Source organism: Capricornis sumatraensis, chromosome 19, assembly GCF_032405125.1.
Source record: "Capricornis sumatraensis isolate serow.1 chromosome 19, serow.2, whole genome shotgun sequence".
Taxonomy (NCBI): Eukaryota; Metazoa; Chordata; class Mammalia; order Artiodactyla; family Bovidae; genus Capricornis; species Capricornis sumatraensis.
The window spans coordinates 38,063,684-38,088,403 of NC_091087.1; the positions used below are offsets into that span (position 1 = coordinate 38,063,684).

General features: G+C 43.3%; 1 protein-coding gene across 1 annotated transcript; it reads right to left on the minus strand.

Annotated features, from left to right (window-relative positions):
• Positions 1-2,431: 2,431 nt before the first annotated feature.
• SKIC8 (SKI8 subunit of superkiller complex) lies at positions 2,432-23,936 on the minus strand. Its single transcript, XM_068991273.1, has 11 exons — positions 23,890-23,936; positions 20,757-20,807; positions 20,036-20,063; positions 17,901-18,006; positions 17,357-17,529; positions 8,437-8,585; positions 8,127-8,220; positions 7,082-7,175; positions 5,139-5,231; positions 4,326-4,404; positions 2,432-2,581 (listed from the first exon to the last, which is right to left on the minus strand). The coding sequence occupies exons 2-11, from the start codon at positions 20,766-20,768 to the stop codon at positions 2,492-2,494; spliced, it is 918 nt and encodes a 305-aa protein (XP_068847374.1). The 5' UTR covers positions 20,769-20,807; positions 23,890-23,936; the 3' UTR covers positions 2,432-2,491.
• Positions 23,937-24,720: the final 784 nt, after the last annotated feature.

Sequence of the window (24,720 nt, forward strand, 5' to 3'; positions counted from 1 at the left end):
CTCTGGACTGCAGTCTGTATAGACTACCACTGTATATGATAACTTGTTCGGAAAGATATTAGTTACTTGTTTACTCCTGGCAGGTAGACTACAATGTAAATTTAGATTCCTCAGCCTTCAGCCGTTACTGCTCCTTTTTTTCACATAACAGTCACAAAGAAAACCTGCTGCCTTCTCAGCTGCTGGGTTAAAGCAGAGGCCACTTTTCAGATCCACCCTTACTTGGTCATACAGTACCTGCAAGTCTGACTCAGACCAGGGACCTCCCCAGGAGGGCCAAACGGCAGATCAGACCCCCGGCAGGTAGGTTCAGCGGATGGACCACTCTAGCAGAACACTGCTGGCTGGTGGGTGGGCATGATTTACCCAAGATAGGTACAGGAGCAGCCTGCCTGTCCCACTTTGACCACTAGTCAAGAAAGAAAGTCTATTCTTCCAGCTAAGCCTGTATGAAAATCAGTTTACAGATGGACCACAACTCCAGGGTGTTCTGTTTCTGTGCTGTGACTTCCTAGAGAATTATTGCCAGAAAACTACTGTAGTTGATAAGGCAAAATTGCATTCAGCTCCTTGTCGTGTAAATGGGATCTGGAGGGTGTTGCTTAAAATTTATTCCACCTGTACATTTGTCACTTTAAAATTAAAATTGAGCTGGTATGAGACAGATGGTTTTGTTTTTATTTACTTTCATTTCCAATAACCAGTGCTAAGGTGCAAGTTTGCCTCATATTGGTTGGTAAAATGGAATGAAGTTTCTACTCTTACGGGGCTTATATTTGGGGTGGGGATAAATACATCAGGCAATGATGACTGCAGTGCCGAATGAGAATAATGGGAAAGGGACCAGGGGAAGGCCTCTTATTGGGAGCAGACACCTGAGAACAACCTGAAAGCAGTGAGACCTGTGAAAGTCTGAGGAAGGGACGTCTGAGGAAGGCAGAGGAAATGGCCAGGGCTATGTGGATGTGACCTCGCGTGGCCTCAGGCTGCAGCATCTTGAAGTGGGGCCTGGGTTCCCAGAGACAGGTCAGGTCATGGCAGGGAGAGCACCAAATCCTAACCATTGGACCAGAGTTCAGTGAAAGGGGCCCTGGCCCTTTGGCTTTGCAGAAAAGAATTTCTACAAAGGCAAAAAACAGTAAAGCGAGTAAAAGGCTGGGGGGCGGGGCAGGGTGGGGGAAGAACAGCACGTGTAGATAGATACATGGGCAGACTCAGAGAAGAGTCCCTGAGTCTCACTCTCCTGCAGTCTGAATGCCTTTTAAGGGGCACTTTTTCTGGGTTTCCTTTGGCCAGTCGTTTAGAGTTGCCCGGTTCACAGTCCATATTTGGTGTATCTCAGGATCTTCCTCTATGTGTGTGCACACATCTCTTAGCCAAGATGGATTCTACTAAAGAGGCCTATGGGTACAACATCCCTTGACATCCCTCCCCTTTGACCTCCAAGGAGCCTTTCTGTGCATGTGTGGTCAGGGAGGTCTCCTGACTTTGAGAATGAGAAATATGTGGTATGACCAGGGCCCAGCTTCCTCCCTTAATTATCCTGCTCTTCTTGTCTTGCAGTTTCAGTCCACAGGGAATGAATCTCCAACTGCTTTACTCTGGTTGGGGGCCTATCTACTTCCTGCTTCAGTTATAGGAGGGTGAACAAGGCAGAGAGCGGCAGGAGAGGGAAGAGAGGCTGGGCTGGATTTAAGGGTTATGGGGAGTCTGGAGGAAAAGCACGGGGCCTGACATGAAGCATATGAAGTTACGATCAGGAAAAAGCAACAGACTTCGGAGTGTTAGCTACTTAACACCTTTCCTGTTACATGCAGACCATGTTTCAAGTGGGCCATTGAGAAAACGGAGGTATAGAGCTCGGGGATAACTGAAGTAGGGCTGGAAGTCAACCAGAGTAGGTACAGGCTTGAGCCTGTAAACATTAAGGCAGCAATACCCACCAGCAGGTTACAGGTTTCTCTGAAATTAACAGGGCGAAAAAGAGTGTGGCATGGATCATTTTTAATCTACCAAACAGAAGAATGCTCAGACAGGACTAAAGAATATTCCCACCCAGTCAAATAACCTGTTTCTTTCAGGATCACATTCTCAAATAGATCAGCTTCCTATCAGCCTCTGCATGGCTCATCCCCGCGAAGAGTGAGCCTAAATTTCTATACTGGAAAGTTAGTACATGCCTGGATGTCCTCATTCCTGAGGCAATACTCGCTGTCACAGAATGATGACAACTCCTCTTACTGCTCTATCAGTAACAGGGCAGATGAGAAAGAAGCATGTTGAAGAACATAAGTGTTTGCATTAAGAACACTTTATGTTAAACTATGAATGGCATTTCCAATAAAACATGAAAAGATTCATATGTATCTACAAAATTTAAGTTTTTGATAAACTTTTTAATAAATGCTATATTAACAAGCTAGAAAGGTAAGGAATGTCATAATCAATCTATACGTTCTGTCTGCAGCATTAGCCTGGAAGATGTTGATGTTCAAATGGGGCAATCATAGATGTGAATTTCCTGGTCATCTCCAACAGACACAATTTTTGAGCCATTTCCATTGTATTTTACTCCCCAGACCTGTAAATAAAAAGAGAAAAAGTTCTACTAACACCTTTATTCTTTATGAACAAATACCCTTACCCTACTCTCATTATACTGAATCCAGAAAAACAGTAGGATGAGGATGTTCTCATGCTTTCTCAACAGTGAGAATGGGGCTTTTCCTTTAATCAGGTAGCTTCTATTACTACTGTTCAATTATCACCACACTCACCTCCCAACTCCAGATAATTCATTTCTAAACATAAATCAAGGTATTCACAAACCTTTCAAAGATTCACAATTGAGGAAGTGGCCTAATGTGAAGATGGAGCCCACGAGGGACCAGCACGGGTTCCCAGGTCTCCAGGAAGGAAAAGGCCTCACAGCTACCCGGAGGTCACTGCCTACAGGGTTAATTGCAAACTGCGCTCCTCGTCCACCTCCTTGTGCCCACAACCCACCTCAGCAATTCTCTCTCTCTTATTAGAGGCCTATAGCACCTGCCTGTCCCCAGGAGCTAGGTAACTTGGTGTTGCAAGTCATTGATTCCATTTCCTACATGTTCAATTAACAGATTCACACCTCCTTCCCAGACAGAACTGATGTGGTAGGAGTTTTATCAGGTCAAGCCTGTCACTCTATCTCTGAGGTGGGTGTTCTAGCCCTAACTTCAATGCTGTGAACAGGCCAGGTGATGGCTTTATTTCCACTCCAAATGTCTTCCTCTGAGGACTGCACCACACACTGACTCTCTCACAGAAAGCAACGTAGCCAGCCAGGACTTCCTTCCTGAGTACAATGTTTAAATCCAGGAGTGAAATGTCAAGATTAACTCCTCTCAACTTCACTGGCAACAATGTAAGATTAAGTGTAAAAAAGCATGAACATTTGTTAACTTTAAAATGCATTCCAAAGAGATTCTATGAGATCATCTTAAGAACATACAAAATACATAATTAATAAAAGATGACTTTATACTGCCATGGGTATTTGATTTTTTATACTGCTTCCCCAAGACCCTTGCTATTCAAAAGTGGTTGGAACTAGCAGTGCTAGTCTCACCTGAAGCTTGGGACAGAAACTCAGGCACAGGCCAGACCTACTGAATCTGTTTTGTTACCAGATCCCCAGGGTACGTTAAAGACGGAGAAGCCCTGCCCGAATGCCTTAACATTTCACATTCATCTCACCGAAGACTCCTGTGAGAATAGAGCCTCTTTTTCCTAATTTAAAGGCTGAAATAAAACTTAGCAATATCTTTAAAGTCAAACAACCTGTTAAGAATTTCTGGCTTCAAGTATATTCAAAGGAAAAAAAATATCACATCACTTCTTTGGGCAGCTCCAAAAGAGATAGTGACGGCTGTGGGATGGAATGGAAACTCCTGAGGAAGCGGGTCCTTCCCGAGACAGCCATGGCCCAGCTGCACCCAGAAAAAGGCCCAGGCATGCCCTAGGCATTGCTGCAACATGTTTCAAAGAAGTCATTTAAAGGCTGTGCAGCTAGTGCAAGTTTTCCGGTCTACCCATATCATGGGTAGACATATCATGCCTTGTGGGTTTCCAGGCTGACAACACATCCCCAGCCTCTGCACCCGAGAGTGTCCACTGGAACACGGGCTGGATGGACATCCAAGCAATCAGAGCAGCTCAGCTCTGAAGGTCATCCAATCTTGACAACCTCAGCAGGGAGGTTAGGAAAATGAATGAGTTTTGGCATAGCAGTCAGACAATGCTAGCAATCCAAAGACAAAGAAATTTCAGTGTTAATTGTGCCATACCTGATCCTGGTGATCAAAGAAGGTGTGAACACAAGTCCTCGTTCCAACATCCCAAACTTTAACACTTTTGTCAGATGAACTATTTTAAAAAAGGAAACAGTATCAGAAAAGTTTTCAGACAGGTGTGAAGTTGGAAAGAATCTGACCAAAAATTCCACACTCCTTGACTCAACCTACCTAGAGGCCCCCTTGGTGCGTGTGTGCACAAGCGGCTGACCTGGTCCCCAAAAGGTGGTCAAGAAAGTTGGCACAACTGGCTGGCATTCCCCACTCACAGAGCAGCTATTTCCCCAAACTTCTGATCTGCTTGGCCCTCATATTAAATATTCTTGTCAGGAGTCTCGGATGAGAGGCTCCCTCTGGATGGGAGGGAGACTGGTTAAAGCTTCAAAATAAAGGCTCTCAGAGTCTTCTATAAACCTCTGTGCAGTGCTATTAAGCTGTCCACCTCCTGGTTTTCAACTGTGTTGGCCATCCTGGGCCTAAACAACATTGGGGTCTCAAAGCATAACATTTTACAGATTTTCATATCTATAGTTACTATCAGAACACAGGTATCCTTATAATGGATACCTACCTACTGTAGGTAGAGGCCTAGATTTATAAGGAAGAAATAAGAACTGAGTTGCTCAAAAGAATCCATCTTTGTTCCAGCTAAGAACAATTAACTTGACAATTTAAAAAACACTGCAGAAAACAAAGGCTACCTGAATAAGAAAAGGGTCACACCATCTTCAAATTTTAAGGCAATTCATACAAGATGACCATCTTCATCTTCCTAACATTTTGGGAACTGATAAGAGTCATAAGTACCTGGAAACAAAGTGTGTGTCATCAGGACAAAATGCAACGTTCAGCACCCAGGATGCGTGGCCACTCAATGTGCCAGCCAAGTTGGCATGTTGTCTGAAATGGGAAAGTTTCAAATAAAATGGAGATGTTAACTTTTGGAATATAATCACTGAAATGGAAGGTATACTGTGTCCATTTAATTGGACCAAATCTGCTATCCTTGAAATGACAGTATTAACATAGAAATTCTCTTTCACTAAAGTGCAGTTTCATCATTAATTTTTTCATCATTCTCTCTTCACATACTGCAGAAACAAAATTTTCAATAGCATTAACCCCAAATATGTCAGAGCCTACAAGAGCCAAAAATAGGACCCTAAACAAGCAGAGCTTAGAAGTTCAAAATAAAGAAGGCTCAACAAGCCAATTCCTAAGGTGAGGAAACAGAACCAGCAGGCAAATAGCCATCTCAGAGTAATTGCAGGTTCTGACCCCTGCCCACCTAGCATCCTTTCCATGTGGAGCCAGTGCCTGTGTCTATGGAAGGTATCAAAATGTATTCTTTACAATAGGTGTGACTTGGACAGACCATTTTTAACTTAACCAAGAATAAGACAGGTCTTATGACTATAGTCATTTTCACTTCTAAAAAAAGTGAAATCAAATCACCCTGGCAGGAGAACAATTCTAAGACCTGACTAAGGTCAGCAGTTTCACCCCTGAAGCCAGCAGAGTAGAGCAGACCCCAGTTAAGAGGAGAGGTGACCTCAGTAGAAAGCTGGAGGACCATGAGAAGGTAAAAGTCCCAGGTGTTCATTCAGTATCAGCACCTTTGCCAAACCACCACCTCAGCTTGGGTTCCTCGCCTGCAATATGACTGGGAGCTTAACCTGTGCTACCTCACCAGTAGTTGGGAAGATGATGAAACTGTAACAGTGAAAGCCTTATTAAAGAGAGCTGAACACTTAAGAAATTGCTAGTATTTATACTGGCCCTGCTGTTGACAAGCAAGCACAACTTGAGACAGGCATCTTTTCTTGGACCCTAATAACTCATTCAGCTGTAACTCTAGAAACTGCAGTTCTAATTCCATGTCTATTTGACAACTTCCTGTTGTCCAAAAGCTCCCAAGTTTAAACTGCAAAACTCTCATAGGCCCACAAAGTAACATGCGTGTGGATGGTCATGGTGTGGCACCCATCGCTGGGGCACAGAGAAGGGTAACGGATGCACCCAGTGGATCAGAATGCCACATTCGGAAGCTAGAAATCAGGCACACTGACTGCAGTACTGAGTCAAAGAATCAGGGACACACGTCAAACACCTTATAGGGGAGACCTCAGTGGGGAACAGGGTGGGGACTGAGAAATATAGGAGAAAAGGAAGAGAAAGGGCCCATGCACAGGCTTACAATGAAAGTGAGCTGTCAAGTGAAGATTAACTAACTCACTTTTATACCTGGGGTCAAAAACCAACAACAAAAAAGCTCCCTTATCTAGACTTGCTGTAAACTGGCTTATAAACAGACAACTCCCTAACTAGGGCAGAGGAATGCCTTCTAGAACGTCACACCCTCAGAAAACAAATGTTCTAATTTTTTCATCATTACTTCAAGCTAGCTACAGCCCATGGCTCTATCTGTTCATCTGTACACTACTCCCCTGTCCAAAAGAATTTAAAATCAGCGTGCCCCACAAGAGACAGGATGTGGAAAAGAAGTAGCAAGTAAGCTGATCCTAGTTGGTAACCCACGTACGTCTTCCTCTGTAACATCCTAAGCGCAAAGCAGAGATACTGACGGGAAGAATGACTGGGGAGACTACAGAGTCTAACAGGACCTGAACACATGTCTTTCCTAGACATAAAGAGGGAGCAGCTCACTTGTTAGGGCTCCTCCTAGTGGTAAGAGACAAAACAGGCATTGATATTAAGAGAGAAGTGTTGAATCCCAACAGGTAACTTACACATCATAGATCTTGATGTAGCCATCATCTGAAGCAGTGACAAGGAGCTGTGAATCCGGGGAAAAAGTCAAGGAGCGAATGGGCATAGCATGGCCTGAAATTCACAAAGACTCTTGTTAAGCTGAAGAATTACTGTCTCTTATCTCTCCATACAGGTTTCCACAAACTATGTCATCTTTAATGGCTGTTAAGTCACTGAGTTGCACTGATCAGGTGCTTCAGTCAGAGGCGAGCCACAGACTGTACCCTTCTTCCTAATGCTCCAGAAACATGCACAAAACGCGGGTCCCTCCTCCTGGGAGCCATTTCTCCTCAGATCCCTTCCCAGAGACCAACTGGACTTCAAGATACATTGCTTAGACAAAACTCCTCTGCCCCTACAAATATGGCCAGACATGGAAACATGCATTGCTTCTGATTTGTGTGTTGAACAGATAGGATGCTAGTTCCCTACCAAATCCTTTGTTGCAGGGTAAAGGATGCACTGGAGAGGTCTCCTCCCAACCCTTCCCCTGTCCTAGTACCCCATCCTCCTGCCCAGAGGTCACCAGCGCAGAGGGGGCACAGAACTTTCATTTACCTTCAAACTATCGACAAAAAGGGGCTATTTTCCAATCACAAAGTTCTTTAGAGCCAAATAGGACAGAAATAAGACACTCATGTAGCTAGGATATATTAACACATAAATAAAAAGTAAGCCTGTTCATCAAAATAAGCATTTAAAACACTGGTACAAAAACTAATATGTCTAGGTTATAACTACAGTGACCAACGGAGAAGGCAGTGGCACCCCACTCCAGTACTCTTGCCTGGAAAATGCCATGCCGTCCACCGGGGTCGCACAGAGTCGGGCACGACTGAGCGACTCAGCAGCAGCAGCAGCAGCGCAGTGACGAAAGTGAACCTTAGAGCCATTTCCGATTTCCAACTGAGAGTCATGTTTTGCAAACCTAAGGCTCATTTACCATTTAGTAGCATTTTAATGAAAGAGTAAGTCTTCCTTTGTGATCTGATAACCCAGTTTGCACAAAATGATTAACCACACCTTCCAGCGTATGCAGAAGTTTCCCAGTTGCAATATCAAAAATATTGATGATTCCGTCTATGGCTCCACTGGCCAGGTATTTCCCATCAGGACTCTGTAGAGAATGTACAAAAATCATTTCAAATTCCATGTTGTTAAGCCATCCCCCCTCAAACACAAGTAATCTGCTGGTTCCAGGTCTAATTGGCTGACTGGCAAATCAAGCCAGCAGCTTCCTAGTGAGACCAATGCAGAATGTTTATCAAGGAATACAATAGGCTACAAGAGTAAACTGAAAGAATCAGACAGAAACAAAGCAATATTTCCTTACATATGCAATACTAAGAATGAATTTTCCTCTTGTGTCCAAAGAATATTCCTTTTTCCCACTTTCCACACCAAAAATGTTCACTTTTCCCACGTGAGTTCCTGTGGCCAGATACTGAGAATCAGGAGAAAAGGCCAAAGTCCAGGCATCCACTGAACAGAAAAAAAGGGAAAACCATAGTGAGAAAAGATCTGACCCTAATTTTAAAAATTGTAAAGCTTTACCAAAAGATACATGTTTTAAAATTGGAGGAATAGTGTCCGGATTCATAACAGGACATTGTAAAGATATTAATTGTATTAATATGGGCATAGCATGGCCTGAAATTCACAAAGACCCTTGTTAAGCTGGAGAATCACTGTCTCCTATCTCCTCATACAGGTTTCCACGAACTATGTCATCTTTAACGGCTATTAAGTCACTGAGTTGCACTGCTCAGGTGCTTCAATCAGAAGCCCAACATTAATATGCCCAATATTAATATGTTGTAAAGATATTAATTCTATACCAGTTTAATGTAAGGGTTTCTTAACTTTTCACTAAAAATGTAGACAGACAGAACAATACCAAGTGTTAGCAAGGGTGTCAGTTCAGTTTAGTCACTCAGTTGTGTCTGACTCTTTGCGACCCCATCAATCACAGCAAACCAGGCCTCCCTGTCCATCACCAACTCCCGGAGTCCACCCAAACCCATGTCCATTGAGTCGATAATGCCATCCAACCATCTCATCCTCTGTCATCCCCTTCTCCTGCCCTCAATCCTTCCCAGCATCAGGGTCTTTTCCAATGAGTCAGCTCTTCACATCAGGTGGCCAAAGTATTGGAGTTTCAGCCTCAACATCAGTCCTTCCAATGAATACTCAGGACTGATTTCCTTTAGAATGGACTGGTTGGATCTCCTTGCAGTCCAAGGGACTCTCCAGAGTCTTCTCCAACACCACAGTTCAAAAGCATCAATTCTTCGGCGGTCAGCTTACTTTATAGTCCAGCTCTCACATTCACACATGACTACTGGAAAAACCATAGCCTTGACTAGATGGACCTTTGTTGGCAAAGTAATGTCTCTGCTTTTGAATATGTTGTCTAGGTTGGTCACAACTTTCCTTCCAAGAAGTAAGCGTCTTTTAATTTCATTGCTGCAATCGCCATCTACAGTGATTTTGGAGCCCAGAAAAATAAAGTCAGCCACTGTTTCCACTGTTTCCCCATCTATCTGCCATGAAGTGATAGGACCGGATGCCATGATCTTAGTTTTCTGATGTTGAGCTTTAAGCCAACTTTTTCACTCTCCTCTTTCACTTTCATCAAGAGGTTCTTTAGTTCTTCTTCACTTTCTCCCATAAGGGTGGTGTCATCTGCATATCTGAGGTTATTGATATTTCTTCCAGCAATCTTGATTCCAGCTTGAGCTACCCCGCATCCAAGGTAAGGAGCAGTGGCTGAGCTTTGCTAGAGCAGCCGTGAAGAGAGACCCCACGTCCAAGGTAAGAGAAACCCAGGTAAGATGGCAGGCACCGAGAGAGGGGATCAGGGGGCAGACAGACTGAAACTACAGTCATGGACAACTAGCCAATCTGATCACAGGGACCACAGCCTTGTCTAACTCAGTGAAACTAACCCATGCTGTATGGGGCCACCCAAGACGGATGGGTCATGGTGGAGCGGTCTGACAGAATGTGGTCTACTGGAGAAGGGAATGGCAAACCACTTCAGTATTCTTGCCTTGAGAACCCCATGAACAGTATGAAAAAACAAAAAGATAGGACACTGAGATGCCCAATATGCTACTGGAGATCAGTGGAGAAATAACTCCAGGAAGAATGAAGGAATGGAGCCAAAGCAAAAACAACACCCAGCTGTGGATGTGACTGGTGATAGAAGCAAGATTCGATGCTGTAAAAAGCAATATTGCATAGGAACCTGGAATGTTAGGTCCATGAATCAAGGCAAATTGGAAGTGGTCAAACAGGAGATGACAAGAGTAAACATCAACATTCTAGGAATCAGTGAACTAAGATGGACTGGAATGGGTGAATTTAACTCAGATGACCATTATATCTATTACTGTGGGCAGGAATCCCTTAGAAGAAACGGAGTAGCCCTCATAGTCAACAAAAGAGTCTAAAATGCAGTACTTGGGTGCAATCTCAAAAACGACAGAATAATCTCTGTTCGTTTCCAAGGCAAACCATTCAATATCACAGTAATCCAAGTCTATGTCCCGACCAGTAACACCAAAGAGCTGAAGTTGAACAGTTCTATGAAGACCTATAAGACATTCTAGAACTAACACCCAAAAAAGATGTACTTTTTATTATAGGGGACTGGAATGCAAAATTAGGAAGTCAAGAAATACCTGGAGTAACAGGCAAATTTGGCCTTGGAGTACCGAATGAAGCAGGGCAAAGGCTGATAGAGTTCTGCCAAGAGAACGCACTGGTCATAGCAAACACCCTCTTCCAACAACACAAGAGAAGACTCTACACATGGACATCACCAGATGGTTGACACCAAAATCAGATTGATTATATTCTCTGCAGCCAAAGATGGAGAAGCTCTATACAGTCAGCAAAAACAAGACTGGGAGCTGACTGTTGCTTGGATCATGAACTCCTTATTGCCAAATTCAGACTGAAATTGAAGAAAGCGGAGAAAACCACTAGACCATTCAGGTATGACCTAAATCAAATCCCTTATGACTATACAGAGGAAGTGAGAAATAGATTTAAGGGACTAGATCTGCTAGACAGAGTGCCTGATGAACTATGGATGGAGGTTCATGACACTGTAGAGCAGACAGGAATCAAGACCACCCCCAAGAAAAAGAAATGCAAAAAAAAAAAAAAAAAAACCAAGAGTGTAGTGAAACCAAAATCCTCATACACTGGTGGGAATATAAAATGGTATAGCTACTTTGAAGAACAGTTTTGATAGCGTAAGTGAAAACACACAACATAATACCTAGCAATTCCACTTCTAGAGAAATGGAAACTCATCTTCATGAACAGAACTGAACCTGGATGCTCACAGCAGCATTATTAAGAATACTCAAAAACTGGAAAGAATCCAAATATCCATCAGTTGATGAATGAATGAACAAAATGTGGAATATCCCTATAATGGAATACTTACTAATAAGCAATGCAAAGGAACAGACTACCAATACATACTACAACATGGATAAACCTCAAAAACATTATGCTAAAGAAAGATAGGTAAGACAATACAATTTCACTTATGTGAAATCTTTCAGAACGGCAAAACTATAGAGACAGAAAGCTGATCAGTGGTTGTCTGAGGCTGAGGGTGGGAGCACAGGTTAACTATATATGGGCATGAGGTAACATTTGGGGGACATGGAAATGTTCTAAAACTGAATTGGAGTGATGGCTACACAACTATGGAAATTTACTAAAACTTGTTAAACTGTATAATGGGTTAATTTCAGAGTGTAATTATAGAGTTGAAAGTCTACCTCACCAAGCTGCAAATAAATGAAGAGGTACCAGAAATATTCTCATATAAAACTATAATATGACAAAGTATTTATCACAAATTGGCAAGAGAATAAGGACTGGAAAGAGGCACTGTTGTTTTTTTTAAATCAACTGGTTTTTAAGTTATATCACACAATCTGATTTCAAAGCTTCTATTCAGATGCTATTTCTGTATTACAGTGCTTCTGTGTAAAGGTCTCCAGACCCCTGGGCAGCCTGGGTAAGCACATGTGCTTTATACTTCCATCTGGACCACTGATGTTATTTCAGCATTTCTTTTCTCAGTTATGTGGGAAACTCTTCATGGGCAATCTCAAAGAGCTTTAGGAGCCTCTGGGGTCAGAGCCTAGAGAGCAAGGAACAGCCCAGTTGTCCGGTGCTGGTCGAGGTCCCTTTGCCCATGCCCAGTCTTATACGGGAACGTTCCCTAAGTCCTGCCCTTCCTGTACCTGCCCAGAAACAGTGCTTGTAAGATCAAAGGGAGAAGAAAGGCTGCTTCCCCAGTCACTCTCCTTACTCCTAGGGGAGGGCTCGAAGAGGTCAAGCCCTTCTCAGCCCACAGGAGAGAGGTCTCCCTGAACGTGACTCATGGCAGATAGGGGCTCCCAGCACAGATGGGTCACTACCATATACCACGGTGAGTTTTAAAATAAAAATCTCTTGCAAATTTTAACACACATACTCAAAGTAGTAACTAATTTACCTCTATCACTTAAGAAATACTTGTTTCAGAAAGGAAATTAACTTCAGAAGTGCTCAACCAAGAAGATCTAAAAAAGCTTTTGTTATAATCAATCTCTCACAAGGCTGCTTTTTAGTGTCTATCTAATGACTACACCATTTATTCCAACAGGATTATGTTCTCTTATTCCTATTATAATTAGTTGTTTACAGGAATAATGGTTATTAGAAAATCTGATTATGATTCCTTGAAGTTTAGTAAAATAACTCTGGAATTACTTTTACATTTCCCTTATTAGCTGTTTGATAACATAAAACTTTTAGTGGTGAATGTCCTTTTCCTCGAAATTGAAGGAATGTTTATTCCTCAATTTAACCTTGCACTCTAAAATTTGCTTTAACATTTGCATAATATTTATTTTAATCACTAAGTTCCACCTCATCAGTGAAGAGAGTAACTCTTCTTTACACTGGGACATCCTGAACCATCTCATGTTGAGAGGCCCCTATGCTTGCACCTTCTGCTTCGACATCTTTGACATCAGTTTGCTGCAGCCACAGCCCGGGTGAGGCGTCAAATAAAGGGTCTTCCCCGTCGTCTTCCCTTTCTTCCCCAGGGTCTGCGCTTTCTCCCTCCTCCTGCTGCTCCTCCTCTCCCACTCGCCAGGCACATTTCCCAGGCTGGCATAACGTGAACGGCCATTCGCCTACATGCATTAGGTCTAGACTTGCTAGTTCTACCTTTAGATGAATTCAACTGAGCTGCTCCTCAGCTGTCAACAGCAATGCTTGATTTTATTATTTACTCAGATAACTGTTGTTTAATGGTCTGGTATAGTTTTTGAAGATTCCTATCCAAAAAAGAAAATAAATCCAACTTTATATTCATCTCAGTATCTTTTTTCTTTCCTAACAGTAATCTTTCAATGATCCCTTGCCACAACTGGAACCACTATGTAGCTTACGATATTATTTGTCAGAAAAGGCAAGCTGGATACAGACTTCATCCTTTTCCTTAGAACCAATCCAGCACTCATTTCTTCAACTGCGGTGTGCCCGGGGCTACAAAGCCACACAGTGACCTTAGCGTCATGGGAGGGCTTAGGTGCCCACGATGAAGAGGCAGCAATAGATCCACCTCTTCCTCCTCTTCTCAGCTTAACAGACTCTGTGCACTAGTTTGGGGACCCAGGTCCTCCGTAAAAGATAGCAATAGGGCAAGGACACATGTAAAAACAATTATCTGGGGAGTCAGAATGTTTGAATGACTTTTTTCAAATACATATCCTGGCCCACAGACCCCAAAACTGATTCAGTGGATCCAAAATAGGAACTGGACAGATGTATTCAATGGACATGAGTCTGAGCAAACTCAGGGAGATAGTGAAGGACACGGAAGCCTGGCACGCTAGTCCATGAGGTCACAAAAAGTCAGATACGACTGAGCAACTAAACAACAACAACATATGTGTTCCTTAAAAAGCTCCAACAGTGAAGACTCAGAGATGTCAAATATTGGCACTGAGGGGAAATGAACTCAGTTTTCAGACAACACAGAGTCCTTAAAACCCTGGGACCATCATTCTTTCCAAAATAAGTACAACTTATAGGATGCTACTGAACATAACACAAGAGAAGACTCTACACATGACATCACCAGATGGTCAACACCGAAATCAGATTGATTATATTCTGTGTAGCCAAAGATGGAGAAGCTCTATACAGTCAATAAAAACAAGACCAGGAGCTGACTGTGGCTCAGATCATGAACTCCTTATTACCAGATTCAGACTAAAATTGAAGAAAGTAGGGAAAACCGCTAGACCATTCAGGTATGACCTAAACCAAATCCCTTATGATTATACAGTGGAAGTGAGAAATAGATTTAAGGGCCTAGATCTGATAGAGTACCTGATGAACTATGGAATGAGGTTTGTGACACTGTACAGGAGCCAGGGATCAAGACCATCCCCATGGAAAAGAAATGCAAAAAAGCAAAATGGCTGTCTGGGGAGACCTTACAAATAGCTGTGAAAAGAAGAGAGGCAAAAACCAAAGGAGAAAAGGAAAGATATAAGCATCTGAATGCAGAGTTCCAAAGAATAGCAAGAAGAGATAAGAAAGCCTTCTTCAGCGATCAATGCAAAGAAATAGAGGAAAACAACAGAATGGGAAAGACTAGAGATCTCTTCAAGAAAATGAGAGATACCAAGGGAACATTTCATGCAAAGATGGGCTCGATAAAGGACAGAAATGGTATGGACCTAACAGAAGCAGAAGATATTAGGAAGAGGTGGCAAGAATACACGGAAGAACTGTACAAAAAAGATCTTCACGACCCAGATAATCATGATGATGTGATCACTAATCTAGAGCCAGACATCTTGGAAAGTGAAGTCAAGTGGGCCTTAGAAAGCATCACTACGAACAAAGCTAGTGGAGATGATGGAATTCCAGTTGAGCTGTTTCAAATCCTGAAAGATGATGCTATGAAAGTGCTGCACTCAATATGCCAGCACATTTGGAAAACTCAGCAGTGGCCACAGGACTGGAAAAGGTCCGTTTTCATTCCAATCCCAAAGAAAGGCAATCCCAAAGAATGCTCAAACTACCACACAATTGCACTCATCTCACATGCTAGTAAAGTAATGCTCAAAATTCTCCAAGCCAGGTTTCAGCAATACGTGAACCGTGAACTCCCTGATGTTCAAGCTGGTTTTAGAAAAGGCAGAGGAACCAGAGATCAAATTGCCACCATCCGCTGGATCATGGAAAAAGCAAAAGAGTTCCAGAAAAACATCTATTTCTGCTTTACTGACTATACCAAAGCCTTTGACTGTGTGGATCACAGTAAACTGTGGAAAATTCTGAAAGAGATGGGAATACCAGACCATCTAACCTGCTTCTTGAGAAATCTGTATGCAGGTCAGGAAGCAACAGTTAGAACTGGACATGGAACAACAGACTGGTTCCAAATAGGAAAAGCAATACGTCAAGGCTGTATATTGTCACCCTGCTTATTTAACTTATATGCAGAGTACATCATGAGAAACCCTGGACTGGAAGAAACACAAGCTGGAATCAAGATTGCTGGGAGAAATATCAATAACCTCAGATATGCAGATGATACCACCCTTATGGCAGAAAGTGAAGAGGAGCTAGAGTCTCTTGATGAAAGTGAAACAGGAGAATGAAAAAGTTGGCTTAAAGCTCCACATTCAGAAAATAAAGATCATGGCATCCAGTCCCATCACTTCATGGCAAATAGATGGGGAAACAGTGGAAACAGTGTCAGACTTTATTTTGGGGGGCTCCAAAATCACTGCAGATGGTGACTGCAGCCATGAAATTAAAAGATGCTTACTCCTTGGAAGGAAAGTTATGACCAACCTAGATAGCATATTCAAAAGCAGAGACATTACTTTGCCGACTAAGGTCCGTCTAGTCAAGGCTATGGTTTTTCCTGTGGTCATGTATGGATGTGAGAGCTGGACTGTGAAGAAGGCTGAGTGCCGAAGAATTGATGCTTTTCAACTGTGGTGTTGGAGAAGACTCTTGAGAATCCCTTGGACTGCAAGGAGATCCAACCAGTCCATTCTGAAGGAGATCAGCCCTGGGATTTCTTTGGAAGGAATGATGCTAAAGCTGAAACTCCAGTCCTTTGGCCACCTCATGAGAAGAGTTGACTCATCTGAAAAGACTCTGATGCTGGGAGGGATTGGGGGCAGGAGGAGAAGGGGACGACCTAGGATGAGATGGCTGGATGGCATCACGGACTCGATGGACATGAGTCTGAGTGAACTCTGGGAGATGGTGATGGACAGGGAGGCCTAGCGTGCTGCAATTCATGGGGTTGCAAAGAGTCAGACACGACTGAGCGACTGAACTGAACATAACTGGTGGGAAGCAAATCTACTGGGGCTCCAACCCAGGAAATTACGTTAAGAAAAGCCGTGAGCAGTTCTGTAATCACTCCATGAAGGGATGTGCCAGAGAGGCACCAGGCTCTCTGTACTCCTTCCAGTCATCACCCATTCTGGCAGAACAGGCTCTGCTCATGAAAGCTATATGGTCATATACAAGTAAATATAGGGCCACAAGGAATCTGAAATGTCATGTTGCTTGTCCCATTGAAATTATTAATTCCCATTATTTCAGATGTTTATCAAGACTAGTGGACAAGACTATGCTGTCCTACAGAACTTTAAAAAAATCGATTTGTTTCTTTAGCAGTTTCATGTATCAATCATACACTAGAAATAGGCACTTTAATCATACTTAGTTGAGATTACCATGACACAGATCTAGGAGGACACAGCGCTTTTCATTCTAGACCCTCTATAAGTGGATCCATTCCGAATATGGCAGAGAACCTGTGGACCATCCAGACACAGGTCCACAATCCCGAGTCAGCGATTTGAAACCCAAGGGATGAAAACTATAAGTTTTTAGAAATAATTTTAGTACCCAAATTCACTTGGCAATAAAACTGGAACTGATATAAGGCTATTTATAGCTTATCTTTATCTCCTAGTATAAATAATCATGTTTAGTTGCTGAGATACTAGTATTTGATTAGAGTGCTGTCTCAGTCCCACTGAAGTTAGTACATAACAGGCAGTTCATACACCCATATTACCAATCTCAAATCCAAAAACTTCTAAACACTAAAACACATCTCTCCCTAAAGATATCAAAAAGGGATCGTAAACCTCTAGCATCTTTTCTAAGAGTAAAACGCTTACCAGGTCCTGCATCTATAGACTTTATCTGTTTGCCATTTTCCAAGTCCCAGAGACGAATATGAGCATCAAGAGAACTGGATGCAGCGATGGGCAGGGTGTGGCTGATGTCCACAGACACTACACCCAGCTGGTGGCCCTCCAGACTCCACTGTAGGTCCAGCTTCTCATCACGCCTTCAGTGGGGGACAGAGAAATGGATTTCTTCACACACAACACATGGTACCTGGCATCTGAAATTTTGGGCTCCTGTAACTATGCATTATCAGAGGTCTGTGAAATGCAGAATCAAGACAGGAAATGAAGAGCCACAGAACACCAAATGCAGCCAACTTTTAACCATAGCAGTTTTTTTCTTTCAACTATAAGGCCTTAACAGTGAATAACAGGAAAACAACTGAGGAAAAAAGAGTCTGCCTTTTTATACCACCATATCGCCATTGCTTTCTTGCGTAGGTAATAGTAAATACTTCTCTGATTGTAACTTGGGAGCCCAGAAGAAAAACCCCAACTTCCAAGGCTGTATTGTAGAGGAAAGAGCACTCACCATTTCCAGACCTTCACCAGGTCATCCAGGGATCCCGTGACCACTGTCTCAGAGTTTTCTTTCTTGTTTGACCCCCAGGCAACTGACCAGATGGCATCATCATGGGCTGGAACAGAAAGTCACTCACATAAAGTCTTCATGCAAGTTCTAAACTGAATGTGCTAAGATAAAGCGGAAATACTGTTACACCAATTCTGAGATTTTTGAGGTAATATCCACCTGTATCTACTTTACTGTTTTGCAGATGGCTTTCCAACACAGCTTTTGTTAGAACAATGGAGGCAGATAACAAAACCAGAGGTTCTGAAAAAGTCGCTTGTCCCAAAACACAGGTTTACCAGGTGGGGGAGCAGTACTGGAATAGTCCAGTGTCCTTTCTACTTTAGTATGCTGTCTGACATGCATTAGTTTGGAATGGCCCTTACTTGACTAAAGTGAAACCCACCTCCCAAAAGAGATCAAACTTGTTAAGAGTAATTTCTTAACAGATCTTTGGAAACCAGTAGGCAGGTCAACTATAAACAGTACAGGTCCAAAAATAAATAACTAAAATAGGTGCCACATGATTTGCCTTTTGCCACAAGTCTATTATGTTTAATGGGCCAGTTATTACTTTAATCCTTTTGTAGGGATTACCTCAATTAACCACAACCCTCTGAATAGCATGTTCATGCTACAGATAAACGGAGAAGGCAATGGCACCCCACTCCAATACTCTTGTCTGGAAAATCCCATGGATGGAGGAGCCTGGTAGGCTGCAGTCCATGGGGTCGCACAGAGTCGGACATGACTGAGCGACTTCACTTTCACGCATTGGAGAAGGAAATGGCAACCCACTCCAGTGTTCTTGCCTGGAGAATCCCAGGGACGGTGGAGCCTGGTGGGCTGCCGTCTATGGGGTCGCGCAGAGTCGGACACAACTGAAGCAACTTAGCAGCAGCAGCTACAGGTAAAAATCAGAGGCTTAGAGAAGCCTAGTAGCTCACCCAAAGTCAAAAGCTACCAAGAGGCAGAGCTGGTATTCAAACCTAAAAACCTAAACTCCCTACTAACTAAAGTCCACTTTAAATTCTAAGTCTGTAAGCTGTATATCTGGTGGGCCATACTGGTGGGTCTGCAGACCTGGTATACGAATACAAATGTAACAAGTGCACAAGAGGCTTTCTTCACACCTGGCAGCAATCCTTCAGGGACACCTTTCCAAGACATGAATACAAGGACATTCAACTTAGACAGCTGTGAGTTACATCTTGGCTTCCACTACAATCCCCACCTGACCCAAGTCTGCCAGCTTGCCCCTGGATGCCACTAGGTGCATACAAGGTAGCTGACTGACAAGCAGACTAGCTGCTAGTTACCTATGCTCGCTAACTTGAAAGAATGCTTTGGGTTTAAACTTCAGACTACCTAAATGTCACTACTTAAAGCGGAAGAGCTTTACTAGGCATTCCACAAATTTCTCCAGGCTTTACGTAACCTGTCTAGGCTGTGGTGACGAAATGAGACACAGGTGAACAGTCCCTGCACACCTTCCTTTCCACGTATGAAGTCCAGTCACTGGCCAGTCACCTTTCCAGACAGACTCTGACCTCCCTCCTTCTCCCATCCCCACCACTACCACTGACACATGCCCACCCATATACTCAGTGGTCTTGACAGAAATTCACCTATTCTATCCTCCTCTTTTATTGAGGGTCAAAGGCCCTCTGTGAGACTCGCTCCACTTGTTAAGTGGAAGAGCCTGAATAAAGGCTCCCACGAGAACTTCTGCGTTCATGGCCAGGCTCAAGTTTACCTCCCCAGGTGAGCTGGTATTAACAGAATCCTGAGACTCAGAGTTTCCTTCTTTCACTCTGATAGCCGGGAAGCTCAGTCACACCTTCCTCAAGCGGGAAAAAGTTTCCTCAGCCCAGAGTTCTCCAGTCTATCATTTGCTTCTTGCTCTTTAAGTTAGTGGTTGGTGTTTTTGCTGTTGGTTGTTTGTTCCGAAGTGTATTTGTTTTCAGCTGCCCCTGCCAATTCTTATGTAAAGTGAGTATGGCTGGAACTGCATGTCTGGTCAGCATGACAAAAACCTTAAGCCAGGGACAACAGCTTTTCACAGGTGAATTTGCTTGAACTGGCAAGCTGCTTACCTTGCTCTTGTTTGAAGAGAATACTGTACTAAAAAAGAACAGAAGACACATTAAACCAATGGTCAGATTTCAGATGTGTCTCATCCCTTCCCCAAAACACCCCCCAACTCACCACCTTGTGCCCCAGCAGATAGAATCACCAGTGTTAGGTACCTCCCTTGCTGTGGCCTGACCTCCTGCGAGCTCATGCAAGGTTTGTAGTGTTACTTCTTAAAGAAACTATAGTCTCTTAAAGAAAACAATTAGTTCTTAAAGAAGCTAGAGTCTCTTCTAACTACTTCCACCCACCAAAAAAGAGTAAAAAATTATGTGCTTTTTCCTGCTCTCATCACCAGGAAGCTCAAAGTCCAGTTTGCAGCTTAATTTTTGTAGTTGTATAAAACCACACAGCCTGCATAATAACCTGTTAACTCTGTCCCTAATTTTATTACAAAGACATGTTTCTCCCTTTCTAATTTTTCTTTCTCGTTTTTGGGTACAAATTCTTTTAAGCTTCCTCAATCCCTTTGTAAACTGTGGTACAGACTGAAATAAAATTACCCTTCTCCCAGTGTTGTGCATTTTACTAATGCCACCTAACCCTCTGGTGACTAGGTGCCCAGGATACCCTCTTCTTCAGAAGCAGAGCAGATGCTAGTTTTCTGACTACAAATCCAGACAATGTATTGGGCTCGAACCCCCAAAGAGACCAACTAGTACTCTTCTTCTCCCTAGGCCTTACCTGGTTGGTCATCTCCTTAACCAAGGATGAAGGGCTAAAGGCCAGACAGCTCTGTGGAAACAACACCAGGGCTTCAGTAAGAGGTGGCCATCAGGATAGAAGGCTATAGAAGGTTCCCTGGATCAAGACTGTAAGGCAACTCTTGGCCAGAGTTGACCTGACACTTTTCTATACATTGATCCCAGGGTCCCTGTTCACAAGCCCTACCAGGTGGCACAGTCTTCTTTCTCAACTAATATCTACCACCTCTTATATTTTCTTCTCCTCAAATTGACTACAGAGAGGATCCAGTCTCCCTCCTTGCTGTTTTTCCAAGAGATAAAACCACAGGATCTTTTAATTTAAAGTATTATTTTATTAAAAACTCAACAAGCAAATATGGGGGAGCAAAGTTCTTACGGTCCATGCAGGGATCGCAGCCAAAAATGCATATAAGAGCCAGCAGGAGTGTAAACGAGGGTGTGAGCTAGAGGGAGATTACATGTCTCCCCAAAGCTATAGTAAGGCTTCTTAACACTTGTGTGTGTGCTATAGAATCCTCCGTGCCCAACAACCCCTCCCCGCCAACCCCAGGTAGCTTTGTAAAGCCTATAAATCCCTTTTCAGGATGTTTTAAAATACATACAATACATAGGATTAGAAAGGAAACCAAGTATAGTCCATTCTCGTTATTCCAGGCAGTTAAGTTCCATAAAGTCACTGAATACTGAGTTAGTGAACACTGATCCACTCCTTCTGGGGGAGACACTATATTAGGTTCCTGCAAGACTCTGGTAAATTTGGGACAACTGATCAACAAGTAACTTTATTTTCTGCGTGTTTCTGTTTAAAGACACCCTATTTTACATTGGCAATTCATTAATATTGAACTCAGAGCTAACAGCGACATAATTCATGCCTATATGAAGTTTATCCACAGATGTGTTTTCTCCATAAGACACATCACAGTCTTCCTGGACTTAGGAACACTAAGAGAGCTTTACTACTGTGCTTGGAGGGCTATTTTAAACAGTGAAGTCACCAATAAAACCACAAAAATACAAAAATCCTAACACTAACAGATTGAAAAAAAGACTTTTGTTTACAGCATAACTGAAACAAGAAAGCAGAGTGCTTCCTTGTTCAACTGCAGCTAAGAATGTGCATCAGTTGACTCAAAATTTTCACCACCTCGCACACGTCCAAGATCACAAAGTGCTTCAAATGATTATTTGAGGGCTACAAATTTTAGAATGTAGATGAATTTGGAAATACAGAGCCTGAGAATAGTAAGGATCAACTGCATACAGAAACAAAATTTTACCAAATACAAAAATTAGATTTTGTGATAGCATATGTGAGTCTTTATTTACACATTATATAACAAGATTTAGCAGCAAATCTAACAACTACCATAATTTCAAAGTTATGATGAACTTATACAATATCCTAAGATACGAAAATACATGTGATTTCTATTGGTGACAAAGTCACCCTGTTAATACTTGGTTTGCTGACTACATTTATAATTGAAGGAAATGTTAAAATTCAGTTAGAAGTCTGAGAGCATACGGATGCTATTTTTCTTCTCATGTAAGTACATGGCGCCCTCAATTCTATCCATGGACAGAGGAGACTATACATCTAAGGCATCCATGTTCAGGTTACTTGCTTTAAATTTGCAAACTCAAAAAGACTACTGTGAAGGTTTTCCAAGGATAACAGAAAAAACAATTTCTAAATAACCTTGCCTGTGAAGATCTCAGTCAAGGCGGTAGTGCTTAATTCATTTGTGACCCAAGAACAGTGTCTTTGCAAGGGTAGGAAAGACAGGCAGGAGGTCAAGCCAGTTTCGCTGGAGTAAACAGTATACAAACTAGGGCACCAACTCTCTGGCCTTCCAAATCCTGCCTCACATCCCTGCAACAGAACAAGAGTAGGAAGGTTTGCAAGAAGTCAACTTCCAAGAAGCCAGGCTCCTCAAGATGGAGGTGTGCTTCTATCAATGAATGTATGTTTGATGATGTACCATGAGTCAGGGTACCATGATGTACCCTGTTTTACATATTACATGTAGGTTAGCTCACTGAACCCTCTCATCTCATTTAATAGATATTCTTATTATAATCTTTACGTTCCTCATAAGGAAAGTGAGACTTCAAGAGAGGTTACGGAGCCTCCCCCAAGGTTAGTCTCACAGAAGAAGGTAGATACAAGCTTATAGTATAGGTTACACTACCTTGTGGCTCAGTTGGTAAAGAATCCGCCTGTAATTTGGGAGACCTGGGTTCGATCCCTGGGTTGGGAAGATCCCCTGGGGAAGGAAAAGGCTACCCACTCGAGTATTCTGGCCTGGAGAATTCCATGGACTGTATAGGCCATGGGGTCGCAAAGAGTCGGACACGACTGAGCGACTTTCACTTTCACACTGCCTTTTACATCAGTTTCTTATCTTACAATAATTTCAGCGTTAAGAGGACCCCAAAAGCCCCTTTTGTCACCTTCCTTCTTTAGAGAACTCTCCTCTCATTTCCCAAGCAGAATTCATTGCTTCCTCAATGTTTCCAAAGAACACTACACATGCCTCTATTAAAGTACTCAGGGAGGTCAGTTCAGTTCAGTTCAGTCGCTCAGTCGTGTCCGACTCTTTGCCACCCCATGAATTGCAGGACGCCAGGCCTCCCTGTCCATCACCATCTCCCGGAGTTCACTCAAAACTCACGTTCATCGAGTCGGTGATGCCATCCAGCCAGTAACCCGCAATACTACGTGGTACTTGAAGTAAAGATAACTCAGCCTGTGCCTGTACCTGTCCAGCTCGCTACCGAAAAAGACAGCGAGGCCTACCACTGGAAAACTTCCGTTAAGACAGTTCTGACTATGGACACTGAGACCAGCCCTAACCTCGAGGCTACAGACCATCCTCAGGATCAAGATGAGGCCACCTACCCTCTCTCCTCAGGCCCCACACACCGAGGCAGCCAGAGTAAATGGAGTCACAGAAGCCACCATCCTCAGGCCCTGCGGCGTGGGGCATTCCTGAGCAAACCCTCCTAGAGGTAGTCTCGGGCCTACTGTCGCTCTCTCGCCCTCCACCTGGACCGTTATCGGCACCTACGAGTGCCACCCCCAACGGATTTGCGGACCAACTCACCGCCTCACTGTCCGGCTGCACTGCCCCGCGGCTCCTCTGACTCCAGGTTCCGCGCGACCGCGACGCGGGGTGATGAGCTCACGAAGAGGCGGGACATCTCGCCGGTCCCCAAGGCGCAGGCGCACACCGCAGCGCCCGCTGCCTCAATGCGCGCGGCGCGGGGAGGAGGATGGGCGGGGGGAAGGGGAAGAGGCCACGCCCCGGTCACCTTGGTTTCCCCCGGGGCGGGGCCCCTGAGAACCGGCTTGCGGATGGATTCCAATTTCTTTATTTGTACTTTGAGATAGACTACACTTGATGACGGCAAGAGTTCTATTGCTTCAAAACTTTTTCAGTGACATAGAGCTTTATATTTCAACTGCAAAGTCACAACCGATTGTTGTTCAGTCGCTCAGTCGTGTCTGATTCTTTGCGACCCCATGGACAGCAGCACACCAGGTTTCACTGTCCTCCCACTATCTCCCAGAGTTTGCTCAGAGTCATGTCCATTGAGTTGGTGATGCCATCCAATCATCTCATCCTGTCGTCCCCTTCAATCTGCCTTCAATCTTTCCCAGCATCAGGGTCTTTTCCAATGAGTCAGCTCTTCCCATCAGGTAGCCAAAGTGTTGGAGCTTCAGCTTCAGCATCAGTCCTTCCAATGAATATTCAGGGTTGATTTCCTTTAGGATTGACTGGTTTGATCCCCTTGCTGTCCAAGGGACTCTCAAGAATCAACTGTCAACTGTCAACACCACAGTTCAAAATTATCAGTTCTTTGGTGTTCAGCCTTCTTTATGGTCCAACTCTCACATCCATACATGACTACTGGAAAAACCATAGCTTTGACTA

Coding starts and splice junctions, on each gene's coding strand:
- SKIC8 (XM_068991273.1), bottom strand. Junction 18,007..20,035: donor TCTCTTCAAACAAGAGCAAG/GTAAGCAGCTTG, acceptor TTTCTGTTCCAG/CCCATGATGATGCCATCTGG. Junction 17,530..17,900: donor CTGGTGAAGGTCTGGAAATG/GTGAGTGCTCTT, acceptor CCCCCACTGAAG/GCGTGATGAGAAGCTGGACC.